This window comes from Pinus tabuliformis, chromosome 8, assembly GCF_031772625.1.
Source record: "Pinus tabuliformis cultivar Carrire ecotype Pingquan chromosome 8, CPIR1, whole genome shotgun sequence".
Classification (NCBI taxonomy): domain Eukaryota; kingdom Viridiplantae; phylum Streptophyta; class Pinopsida; order Pinales; family Pinaceae; genus Pinus; species Pinus tabuliformis.
The window spans coordinates 508,953,348-508,967,210 of NC_142294.1; the positions used below are offsets into that span (position 1 = coordinate 508,953,348).

The 13,863-nt window shown below is 39.7% G+C and overlaps 1 protein-coding gene across 1 annotated transcript; it reads right to left on the reverse strand.

Moving 5' to 3' along the window:
* Positions 1-3,858: 3,858 nt before the first annotated feature.
* Positions 3,859-6,954, reverse strand: LOC149236317 (asparagine synthetase [glutamine-hydrolyzing] 2-like). Its single transcript, XM_089368838.1, has 4 exons — positions 6,784-6,954; positions 6,381-6,593; positions 4,596-4,716; positions 3,859-4,481 (listed from the first exon to the last, which is right to left on the reverse strand). Exons 1-4 carry the CDS (start codon positions 6,952-6,954, stop codon positions 4,294-4,296), a joined length of 693 nt encoding a protein of 230 aa, XP_089224964.1. The 3' UTR covers positions 3,859-4,293.
* Positions 6,955-13,863: the final 6,909 nt, after the last annotated feature.

Consider the following 13,863-nt stretch of genomic DNA (forward strand, 5'->3'; position numbering starts at 1 on the left):
TTTGAGAGGTTTCATTCTTTTAAATTTATGAAAAGTTGACATTACCTTATCTTAAAGATTGCACCCTGGATACCGTCAGTTTTTTCCTTTCATGGTATTAGCATTATGTAAGGGTAACACAGAAAATCTCTCAACCAAAAAGAAACAGTGTCGAATTTTTTTTTGGGTAAGAATTTGGTGATTATTTTTTCAGAAAAACTGATCATATAGGTGTTTGAATGGTTTTTTGTATGGTAGAAATGGATTCAGAACCATCAAAAACCACCTGGATACCCAAAATCCTAAAGTTTGACAGTTATAACCCAGCTTTCCCAAAATTTCTGCCAGATTTTGACAAAAATCATGACTACTCTAAAAGAAACAGGTTGATTATGGAAAACCAGTGAAAAGACTTTTTACAAACAAATATATTTATAGAGAAAAGGCAAGTGCACACACAACCACAAACCTGAAACAAGAAGGTATGTAGTAGATGGCCAAGAACCAAGCACATCAACAACCATTCAAAACACTCATATTCAGTAGTCATATAAACATCTCTTAAAACTTTCATCGTATAAGTCTCCAAAATCTAAAGATTTCTTCTAAACCACATTTGAGAATGTTCTTGAAAAAAAGAAAATTGTTGGTCAAGAAACTTTACATACCAGAGTGAACCATGAAAGCAATAACACTCACCTCAACTATTCCAATTGTTACATTTATTTTTTTAAGGTTAGCAGAACATTACATATTACATATGTTCACATTGTTCAGCCAAAAAAGATTTAGAAACAAAATCCTCCTTCACAACCATTGACTGAACAAAAAAGATTTAGAAACATTGGTGGGAAATTTCCCATTCCAAAATATTGTATGAGATAATTTAATTAGGCCAAAATTACATAAATGAAAAAACATTTATATTAATAAATTTCCATACTATGCATGAAATATTTTAACTCTTATGAATTGTAACCTTTTAGTTGGGTTAACATACATGTTCAAGGAAATATTCTAGCAAGATTGTGCAATCACATTCCTCAATCTATTCACTAAAAAAAGTGGAGGGTAAAACCTAAACATAGATTTACTGATAAGGAGTAAAACCTAAAAAACAAAAGTCATGACCTTGCTGATAATGGTATGATGGCTGTGTGTGAGAATACCTAATCCAGATTCCAGACATAAAATATGTACTGTTTAGCAAAAGTGGGCACATATCAATTAAGCTAGTCCAACTCAAATATACATGTTTGATAAGATAGAAATTTTATATCAATTACACAAATGATCAAATCAGGTCAATGGGACCCAAAGGTACATCAAGCTACAATGACCATGTGGGAGCGATTAGGCATCTCCTAGAAGGGTAAATTATAGAGGTGAGTTGGACACCCCAAATTTCTATGTCGTCCATCTCCTTTATGACTGATTAAATACTGTACAAAACAAAATCCTATCGAATAACAGAGATATTTACATTTATTTTGATTCTTGTCTGCCAAAGAATATCTGTACAAGTAAAAGCCAGGCCCCTACATGAATTGGTGGAAAACTGGCAGCTGCTTCACTAGTGTGCTGAAGTGACTGAATTGCTAGTCTCGGGCAAGAGAATTGTTTGAGCAGTTCTTGAAGAGTCCCAACTGTGAAGGATTCTAAGAAGAGAACGAGCTTTCTTTTTTGCTTTAGGAGTACCAGATGTGAGAAGATTATACAGACAAGGCATTAATGATGGCAATCTCAACAAACTATTTACAATTTTGTCACTTCCACTGCAACACAATGATAGCAAAACAGAAATCAATTGTCCTTGCATTTAGCTGAAGATGAACCCAATCTTAAATGGTTGACTATTAGAGGGATTGCAGAGGTTTCGCTAACTACAAGTAATCCTCTTAACTCTCTTACAAGAACAGCCAGAACACCAACTGCATATTTTCTAGTTTTTATCTAAGAATCCCTTTGTAGAGGAAAAACTAGTGCAAGATTTGGAGGAAGTGGAGTGGTCACATGGGAGATTTAGCATAGTAGACCATCATGATGGATGTGATTTCTTGGAGAAATATTGACATTTCCTTACTTATGACACACTGAGCATGAGCAAGATTTGCTTTGATTTAAAAAGACTAGGTCCTTACTATCATGATAAATCCACAAGCACAAGATCTGAAATACAGAGAAGTCAAGCCAAAATAGAGTTGTGATCTGGGAAAACTATTGAGATGAAATCCAAGGGGGAGACGGGAAGAGTGACTGGGTGATTGAGAAATAAGTGTTATTAAGAATAAATTGCTTATAAACATAGTAAAGAAACCTTTCATCATTGATCAACAACCAACGAACAAATTATCTCACAGGTAGAAAATTTTTTATGTGCTTCTTGTTGGCAAGACATTCTTGAGAGGATCTCAAATCGAATTGGCAACTAGACCTTCCACTCTTTGAACTTGGAAGGTCGTGTGACCTTGATCAAAGATGTTCTTCAAGCTTTACCGCTATACCAAATTTCAGCATTGCCAACGCATACGCTGATTTATAAAGCTATCACTACCAAATTTTGAGATTTCTTGTGGCAAGGCACTAAGCACACTAGGAAGTGGGCTATAGTGGCTTGGGAGAAGGTATGTTAACCAAAGTTGGTAGGGGGCCTTGGATTGAGGGATCCATAAATGCTTAACAAAGCCTTGGGAGCCAAACTATTGTGGTGTTGGTTGCAAGGGGGTGGGAACTCTTGAAACAAGCATGGAACATAAAATACAATTAATCCATTTCCCAAGATGATAAACTCCCCTCCTCGATTTACTCCCCCGCCCCTTGGTTTTTCCAATCTTAACTTTGACGGGGTTGCCGAAGGAAATCCAAGCCCAACCAAGTATGGAGGATTATTCAAGGACTGGCATGGAAATACTAAGGATATATGTTGGCAACTTTGGAATCACCAACAACAATGTTGTAGAGTTTATTGCTCTAGAACAAGGTCTGCAGAGCGCAAGCAAATAAGGCTTTTCTAATATCCAAGTGGATGGAGATTCCCAACTGGCCATATCCACAACTCAGAAACTTATCTAGGGTACCCTTGTGTCAAAAGTGGTTAAGAGTTGGGATTTTGAGCTATTGGTTTCTCGGATTCAAATATTGTTATCCACCTTTCCCTATGTGATCACATTACATTCTCGTTGGACTGGGAATAAGGTAAGCCAATCTTCTTGTAAATTGGGGATGCTGGGAGAGAGAATTGACTTTTAACTCCACATGGCCAATGCAAACCCAAATCAGTTGGGCCAATCAAATGAATACTATCGTCAAGGAGGATAAATATACCCCGTGGGGGGTGGACCCGTGCACCGACAACCTTTTCTAATTTCTTATGGCTATAGGTTGTGTGTATATCTTGATGGTTTTTTGGTTTCTTGGTAATCTCTTGTTTTGGATATCTCAGCCTTTTTTGGCTACTGTCAAATTTCTGGTGAATGAACTACGAACCTACAAATCCATTAAGCGTAAGACTTGGTAAACTTTTGAAATGTTGTAGACAACAATAGAACTTATTGCCATAATAAAAAACTCCTCAAATTACAAATTTTTTTAACTAATTGACAAACATAAAATGTTAAAAATAATGTATCATTTTAAATATAAAGGAAACACAACTTTAAATAATATATCATTTTAAATGAACTAAGAAAAACTAAACTAAATTAACCAGCTTTAGCTATATTAAATTTTCACATTTTAAAATATATTAAAAAATAATTTATAATTAATAAAAAAAAATCATTAAAAATTCTTCAGATGATGCTTTTAACATTCATATATATATTTAAAGCCCAAATAAATAATAACACATATGTTTCATATATTAAAAAAAAAAATGAATGTTTAAAAGACTACCAAATAGATGGTAATGGACTATTACAAAAGCCACTTACATCATTTCTTTATGATGTTTGGTATGTTATTGAAATAAAGCTGCTCCTTTTCAGAGTTTTCTCGCAGCCATTTAAGCAATTGAATGTGCTATTCTTAGCAAGCAGCTTCTACCCGTGTCTTATTTACCTTAGTTTCAAGGGTTGTTATAGTCAACGATATATATTAATCAGAAAGGTTGGAGTAACTAACTTTGCAGATAGCAAACTTGTATAAGCCAGTAACAACCTTTGAAATCACCTTTACATTGCAAAACTGACTCACTTTTCAGCTTCATCAGTATTGATTATGAAAATAATACATATCAAATAAAAAACAAAATGATATTTCTAAATATCAAATTGTTCTTATCAGGATTCATTAGCCCAATTGGCCTGGTTCATATCAAAATTCCTTGGCCCAATTGGCCTCACTACCCACTCTAGGCATGCTAGTCTGCCTCTTGGCAAACACATCTACTTTGAAGTTCGCCCCACACATCTGCCCCTTACTATCAACACGAGGCATTGGCATCAGCTTATTCAGAGGATGTTCAAAACTCTGCAAGCCACCTGATGTAGAGAAAAAACAACCTGCAGGGCCAAATGCAACATCAGTATAAATAAGAGACAAAAATTAGATCACTATGCTTGATGTGTGAAACAGTCAGAGAATAGATAAGGTCTAATTTAGCAGTCGAATATTACCTCGGGGAAAAGGAGCAAAAGATTTTCCACATCCCTCTTTGAGGACATGTGGATCATCAGATAGGACAAGGCAACCATCAGCTGCAGTGCCCCAAAAGAAAGGCACTGAACCATCGGCATCCTGGAAATAAAAATAGTGTCCGAGTCAGAATGCCAGGAAATCCACAATTTCTAAGGAAAGATTTTATTCAAATAAATACTCAGTGCAGCATTTTTGGGGTCTATGGAAATCTGATGTATGAACAGACTTCTCTGGGAAAAAGGTGTTCATTGGCCACGTGATTTTGAATAACTATTTTCCCCTTACCTCTCTAGCCAAACAAAGGAGAACAAATCCATTGGCAAATAACTCATGCTTAAATATTGTAAGCAAAATAGGAGTGTTGCAGGACCTGGGAAAATTTTTCCATACATTTGCAAAGGAATACCAACCATCATGTAAGAATTTTAAATGCTTTTAGCAAAGAGGTATTTTCACGAGCCAAACTCCTATATCATGTCCCATATATTAAAATGGCAAGTCAAAAACGATCTCCCCAGAGTCAAGACCAGATCCCCGAACTTAGAGGAGTCCATTAAAGCAGAAAGTCAGGTTGAACGACTGAGATCTGAGTTGAGTCAGTATGCTGACTTGAATCACTATGTTACCATATCATCAAGTTCAGTAGAATAAATTCGATCATCCTTTTCTATGTACAGTCATAATAATTGAAGCCTATATCTTAACAATGGCTTTAACAAGAGCAACAATGTAGATATTCTTTATATTACAGGGTTTCTCTTGGATGGCCAACTCTGCTGTGTTTCTCAACTATGATCAGTAAGGTAGGCCAGGTTAGTTTTAGCTTTTGGGACTTGTAGCTATATGGCTAGGGTATGGATAGCAATTTGTAATGATGGGACACCTTCTTTCATCCGTGACCTTAATGAAAGTCATGAATTTGACAGGTCTATCTTGTAAATTTTCCAAAATAGTAACTGTCTTACACCATAAAAGGATAGTAAGTGCCTTACAACAGAAAAAAGAAAAAGATGCAGTATATATATTAAAAGAGTAGGCATGTACTTCTACTTCTAGTTTTAAAAAGGATCTATTATCTACTTCATTTCAGAGTATATTCACGTTAGAAGAGTCACTGAGTTCTAGTCATTATATCCATAAACCAGATTAATGTATACTGCAAATATGTTGCTGTTATCAAACCGTTGCCAGTTAGGATGGATCCTGAAACCTGTGTGTGGCAAATTCGCCAAAAGACCGCCAGTTGACTGGAAAAATCTCTACATTGCCATTAAGCCACAAGTTAATTTGAAAGCTAAAGTTATGGCACAGATTTTTCTCAAGGCTTGTAATTTGAATTTGCTAAATCTTCCTTTCAAAAGGATCTCATCATAACTCATCTAAGAATGTAAAGCTACTCCAAAAAAGAGGAGATGGGAAGGAGTTTGCAGGGTCAGCAGATCCACCTGTCTATGCTAGTGAAATGGTAAACCTGTGGATTAAATAAAAGAGGCAGGGCCTTAAATTCCCCCCTGTCAATTGCGCGGCTAGGAAATATGATTCCGATGAAAAGAGTACTAAAATTCCAGAGATGGATAAGAAAAATATTGGGAAGCCTCAATTTTATTTATTATAGAGGGAAATGTAGCAGGAAGGATAGAGGGAAATGTGCATGTAGCAGGTCAGAAAGAAAAAATTAAGGGTTTATCTTAGATATTTCAATGGAAAATCTCAAAACCCCCCAACAAAAAAAGGAAATGAAGGGATAACAATGACAAGCGTACCACTGCTGTGAAGAAAGCTTGGGAGGTGGAGTCGTAAAGAACGAAGGCAAACTTTCCAGAGAGATCTCTGACGACCTGATCTGCAGGGTAGGGGCCCCGATCTCTGAGAGTCCGATACGCTTCTGTGACAATAGCCACTTCATTTGCACTTTTGTTCAGACCATATCGTTGCCTCAACACCGCTATGTTATCCATGATGCCCTCGAATATGCACTTTATCCATAACTAATCCAAAACTGACATTCTCAATTTTGCAAACTGTTGAACTTTTACAAATGATTCAGGGTTTTAATGGCTCCAAACTGGCGGTTAATATGATTAAGGAAATTTAAACAGCCGAACAAACCTGATACTTCAATAACAAATGACATTTTTTTGGGTATGGTGTGTTAGTCCAGTGTACCTGGGTGGCGAGCAGCAGAGCGGAGGAATTGCAGAGCGGGAGGCGCCGAGTCAAGGAGGAAGGTGAGTGAGCAGCCTGCGATCGGGCAATTCCTCCATTTCGAATTGGCAATGGCATTATTCCTCTGCGGCGGTAATCTGTCAGCAAAATTTCAGGATTGCCAGCTCCCATCTGCGTGGAAAAATCAGGAAGTGAATGCGGAGCGGAGGAAGAGGGTGGCGGAGTGCGGAGGGATTGCCGGCGGGCGGAGCCGGACAATTTTCCGGGCGGTGACAGAAACTAGGCAATTCCTCCGCCTAGGTAGACTACTCCTTACTTTTATCCCGTGAATCCCTTGAAAGTAGTATTGCTGGTATCGTGAAATCCAGTCTGTACAGAATACATGTCTGTGCTGTCACCGTATTCTCCATTTTTCTGGTTCTGGACCGCAACAGAAGCGTTCATGTGCTTTTAATTTGGAATAACTGCAAGGACTGCGTGTTGAAACAATCCATTTGTCATTGGAGTTCTAGATTCATCAATCTCATCAATAAAAAAAACTAATACGCACTGCATGCACTTGTGCACTGTAACGCCCCAGGAAAAATGTAAATATTTGAATTTACTGCGGTTAAAAAACTGAATATGACATTATTAATTATTTTGGAATTTAATAATATCTTATTATTTCTCAAATAAGAAGAAATGTTATTGTTGGAAATGCTGGCAACTTCTAAGAGGGAAGTTGGAGGAAACAGTGGCAGTGAACTGCAACCCTAACCACCTCCCCTAACTGGAAGATTTCCTGAGGAAAAGGAGAGGGGAAGGGGGGTTAGTCTGTGCTGTAGAGACAGGCAGAGAAAGAAAAAGAAATCTGGTGGCTAAGTCTGGTAATGATCAGATAGCCCTGCTCGTTGTTGAGCACTTGCAGAAGACTGCGGTCTAGCAAGAAGCAAGGGGGGAGATTTGGGTCCCGAAGGACAAATCTCATGGTTGGGTGGATTGAAGACAGTAGACCCTGATTCGGGTAACTGCTGGGAGCAATTATCAGACAGAGGATTCCAGGTAAATAAGAATTCAACCTTTCAGTCAGAGGACTTAGGTATGTAAGAGCTATGTCCTATGTTATTTTAAAAAAAGTCTGCATAATGTCGCTGTTATATTCTCCTTGAATTCTGTGTGCAATGTGGAACAAGGGAGTGAGGGAAGTTTTCTTATAGTAAACCAGGATGGGTAGCTGAGTAGGAAAGGGACTATTTTTCCATGGAAATTTATATTGATGAAAGTGTTCTCACGTGCGAATAGATCTGAAACTTGTTTTCTTAAAAATGCCGAGAGGTAACTGTAGGATGAATCTACGGGGACTCTTTGAGAAATTGCAGTATGTATAACCATAGCAAACCAGAATCATGAAACTATAGTATAGAGTCTATAAAATGGCTCATGCAATAAAGAAAAGAAATAACATTTCGCTGAAAGGAAATAACAGAATCTCTTTCTTTAAATCTGGTATTACGCTTAACACAGAGATAAAATATACAGACAATTTAATGTATAGATATGAACCTTGAAACAATGGAGCTAACGGAATGCATATAAAACAAAAGAAACAGAAATTTCTGAACGGCATGACCGCACCTGCGTGGAGAGGCAGGCTTTACAGCTAGGGTTAGTTCATATACAAAATCCTTAGGAGACAACAAGATAAGAATTCAGGCAAATTACTCATATATATAAATAAAGAATGACTGCAAACAAAACTCTACAGGACTCGACCCCGTACAGAATCGACTGGCTCAGAAAGAGTGTAAATACGAGGTCAAACTTAGGGTATAGCCTTGACGGATATACTCCTGAGATTTGCAGCACGCAGAGGCTGTTGTATCATTCCAAGAAATTAAAAAAACCTGGGTGAAAACCCAAGAAACCTTGCTATCGTGCGGAGCACATTATACTGAACATCTTACAATACAGAAATAGAATACTGTGCATTATGAAACAAAACCCCGCAGGCAACGGGAGGGTGTGGAACAACCACATTCAACATATAAATAATGGCAAGATTTACACTGTTACAGTGGCACAGTGATTATAACATATATCACATAAATAATGGCAAGATGTACACTACTACAATGGTTTGTAAATACAGGGTAGGCAATAGCCATTATAATGACAGAATTCGGCCAGCAGAGACCAAACCATTAGTTGGAGAATAAAAGAAAACCTGGTACTTGCATAATTACATTGGGCGCATAAACAACTGTAAACTCAGAAGTCAAGTACTTCACCAGGGCAAGGACCCAAATAAAATTATTTAACAAAAATCCCATTACAATGACCAATAATGTACCAGAGCTCGAAGGCTCGTTCCAAATTACAGTCTACAGTGAAATGGAACCCTCTCGAGGAAGGATCTATAACCCTGTGTGAGCCGGGCAGATTCGTCAGGTTCAAACCCCGTCAATACTCTGCCATTACGCAGGAGAGGAAATAAAATCTGTAAGGAGCTGGTCAGAGGGCCTCTCTAGCCGACTTAGGCAATAAGTAGTTCTACTGGTTCAGAAGAACCCTCATTACTTGTGGTCGATATAATAAGACATGTATAGAGCACAGGAGCATACCTGTTAGTCGGCGTGAGGTCGACCGCATCTGCGCCCATATATGATTTACAGGAAAAGAAGAAGTAAACATCCATGCCTACAGGCAGCGACACAAGCCTGCTGTGAGTTAAAGCCCATAAACCTGAGCAGTAACAAAACGAACTGTAACAGTAGACAGATAACTGTGTAACACAAAGAACGCTTACCAAGACCTCGGCTGTGGGAAGAAACAATTTCAAGCCAAACTGGTAACACGACCGGGTAGCAAAATGATAGCCCTCCCTTGACAAGTCAGGGCTCTGAGCCTGCTCGATGCTACACAGAGGTTGGAGTAGTGCAGAGCCGAACCAAATGTGACATGGAATACCATATTGGAACAATAAACCCAAATGAAATGCCTCGAGCCAGATCCACCCTCGGATGGACTTCTTTCCATCTCCACCATCGATGCGGGGAGAGACTTGAGGGCGCGAAGGCAGAGGAGCCACTATCACGTGATCCAGTCAGCCTGCATAAATGCCATAGGACAGGTGGACCGGAAGCAGCCAACGACATTTATGTCCGCAGACAAATATCCTATCCTCCGCTGAATACTTTCCAATATGACTATAATCATCCAGATAATTCCATTCATGAACCTTCTCTGTGATTGCCGCGTGTAAATGTCATTAAATTGGAAAAAGCAACTATGTACCAGACCATGCAGGGTGGTGGATTTTGTGTAAATGTGCACAATTTTTTTATTAATGTGTAAGTTAATTGACGGGGGTCATTACAAGTGGTATCAGAGCCCAGTTACAAAACTGAGGCCTCTGGGAGTTGAAATTGAAAATGAAAATGAAAATTGACATTGATATTGAAGTTGGAATTGAAAGTGAAAACTGCAAATTGAAGACAGCAAATAGCTGATTTTTTTTTTTAATTATTTATGTTAAAGACAGGAAACCAAACGACAAACAGTATGAGAAGAGGGGATAGTGCGTCGTGCAGGTATGCAATGGGTCAGGGACCTGTACCTGGCCCTGAGAGTAATCCCGAGCTATGGGTACAGCTCGGTGAGGAGGCTCGTAATACAAATCAGGCTATTTTGGAGACAGTGCAGGAACTGAAAAATGAAATGGCTCGGTTACGCGAAGATAACGCACGACTAACTATGGAGCAAGAAAGAATTCTAAAAAGCCTGTCTGACAGACAGAACCAGCGGCCAGCTAATCCCAGCGCGGAACAACAGAGAATGTCAGAAGAACAGAACCATCATACAGCACCTGAAGGGTCGGAAGAGAGGGAGGAACGTTCTGACAATGCATCTGAACAACAGACCTCAAAAAGGCAATGGATAGAGCTGCAAGGAGAGTTTCGTAAGATTAAACCGCCGCACTTTGACGGGGAACAGGAAGAAGCAGCTGAAGCATGGTTAATTAATATGAACAAATATTTCCAGTTATACGAGTATGATCACAACCTTAAGGCACGGCTGGCCATTTTCCAACTACAGGGAAAAGCTACCTTGTGGTGGGAAGAAGTTAAGATTGTAAAGGGAGTGACTGAGCAGACCATAACTTGGGAAAAATTCCAAAGGTGCTTCAAAGAAAGATACCTGACTGAGCGCTTCTACGACGAAAAGGCAAGAGAATTCCATGACTTGCGGTTGGGGCAGCAGACCATGGACGAATTTATCACCCGTTTTACTTCCTTGCTTCGTTATGTGCCTTATATTAGAGAGGAAAAAGCTAAGGTGCAAAGATTTGTTAGCAGTTTACCACTGTATATATGGGAAAGGATTGAGTTTGACAATCTGAAGACAATGGACGAGGCTATCCATAAAGCCAGGATCTGTTACCAGCATAATTAACAGAAAGGAGAAGCTTCAGGCAAAAGATGGAATGAGAAAAGAGGCAATAAGCTAGCTGGAAACAGTAAAGGGAATCGCAGTGGTGGAAGCAAGGGAATTGGCAAGGGACAGAACAACAGAACTATACAGAGAAGCTCATTCAAATCCAAGCCAGCCAGTGAGTCCAGAATTAGTGAGCAGCCTGCAAGATTGGACAGTGAAGGGACAGCAAGACCCCCAGTTCAGTGTTGGGGCTGTGGAGGGCCTCACTACGTCAAAAACTGTCCACAGCGAAAGGGGACCGAACAGTTATCGCAAATCCAAGAAGCATCGACTGTCGGCGATGTAGGACATAGCATACCGAGGATTAATGCAGCCCTGGATGATCTTCAGGCAGAGTACCAGCCGACCATGGTGGAATTTGAAGGTAAAATTTCCGACCTTACTGTAGCTGTTTTAATTGACCCTGGAGCCACATTAAGTTATATTAGTCCAAAGGTAGTAGAACATTGTAAACTGCAATATGTTAAATACAAGAATCCATGGCTAGTACAGCTGGCTATAGGGGCCAAGAGGTGAGTGTTGGCAAAGGTTAATGACTGCTCTTTGACAATAGCAGGACAGCCAGTAATGGCAGATTTAAATGTGCTTCCCCTTGGTTCATATGATGTTCTGATCGGTATGGACTGGTTAGAAAAACATTGGTCATTGGTTGATTGCAAAACAAAGATTATCTATTATAAGGATGAAACTGGAGCTAGGCAAGAGATGCAAGGAATTAAGCGGCCAGTGCAGGTTCGGCCAATAACTGCATCCCAGTTAGCAAAATGCATTAGGAAGGGGTGTCAGATTTACGCCATCCAAGTGGGCTACGTTGATTCGAAGGATAAAACAGCCACGCTGGATAACATCCATGTAATACAAGAATTTACGGATGTGTTTCCAGAAGAGATTCCCGGACTGCCGCCTAAGAGGGATATAGATTTTACCATCGAATTGATACCAGGGAAGCATCGGTATCTCGAGCACCCTATAGAATGAGTGTACCTGAGTTGACAGAGTTAAAAATGCAGTTACAGGAACTATTGGACAAAAACTATATTCGCCCCAGTGTATCCCCGTGGGGAGCCCCAGTGTTATTCGTTAAGAAAAAAGACGGGACCCTTCGCATGTGTATAGATTACCGTCAGCTGAACAAACTGACCATAAAAAATAAGTATCCCCTACCTCGGATTGATGAACTTTTTGATCAGGTGAAGGGTGCAACAGTATTCTCCAAGATCGACTTGCGATCAGGTTACCACCAGATCAGGATTAAGGAGGAAGACATCGCTAAAACAACTTTTAGAACAAGGTATGGGCATTACGAGTTTGTGGTGCTACCCTTTGGGCTAACCAACGCCCCTGCAACTTTCATGTGCTTAATGAACAACGTATTTCATCGATATTTGGACAGATTTGCGCTGATATTTATCGATGATATACTGATATACTCTCGCACTAAGGAAGAGCACAAGGAGCACCTCAGATTGGTGCTACAAACCCTTCGAGAACACCAGTTGTACGCTAAGTTCAGCAAGTGCGATTTCTTTAAGGAAGAAATACAGTATTTAGGCCATGTAATCACAAAAGAAGGGATCGCAGTGGACCCTGAAAAGATAAGGACCATAATGGAGTGGCCCGTACTGAAAGATGTAGCAGACATCAGGTCCTTTATGGGACTAGCCAGTTATTACAGACGCTTTGTAGAAGGCTTCTCCAGAGTAGCGTACCCTATCACCTCCCTACAGAAAAAGGGAAGAGCATTCAAATGGACCCCGGAATGTCAGAGAAGTTTTGAGCAGCTTAAGCATCTGCTCACCACCGCACCCATTTTGAGCATAGCCGATCCTAATAAGGATTATGTGGTGTGCACTGATGCAAGAAAGGAGGGCGTGGGAGGTGTGTTGATGCAGGAAGGGAAAGTAATAGCATATGAGTCAAGGAAACTCAAAGAGCATGAGCAAAAATATTCTGCCTATGACTTAGAGCTGGCAGCCGTCATACACGCGTTGAAGATGTGGCGACATTATCTCATGGGGAGAAATTTTTTATTAATGACAGACCACCACAGTCTGACCAATTACTTTAGCCAGCCCACCTTAAACGCGAGGCAAGCACGATGGGCAGATTTCTTAAGCAGTTTTGACTTCGATATTAAACACTTGAAGGGAAGGGAAAACCGGGTGGCTGATGCCTTAAGTCGGAAGGTACAATGTTTGTACGAAATTTCCTTCAGCGAATGGAAAAGTCCCTTCGAGGAAATGATAAAAAGGGCAGCAGAACAAGATGCTGAATACCAGCAGATAAAACAACAAGTACAACAGTTTACCAGCGAGAAGAATCAGCAAGGATATGAAGTAGATAATGCTGGAATGTTGTATTATAAAAAGAGGCTATATGTACCTAGTCAAAACAGTCTTAAAAATCTAATTTTGGACGAATTTCACAGCAGTCACTATGCTGGACATCCAGGGTATCAGAAAATGATCACGGCACTTCGAAAAGAGTACTATTGGCCAGGTATGAAGAAGAATGTAGCTGAGTATTTAGCACGGTGTCTGAAGTGTCAACAAATTAAAGCTGAGCATCAGCATCCAGCAGGGCTATTACAACCCTTACCCATTC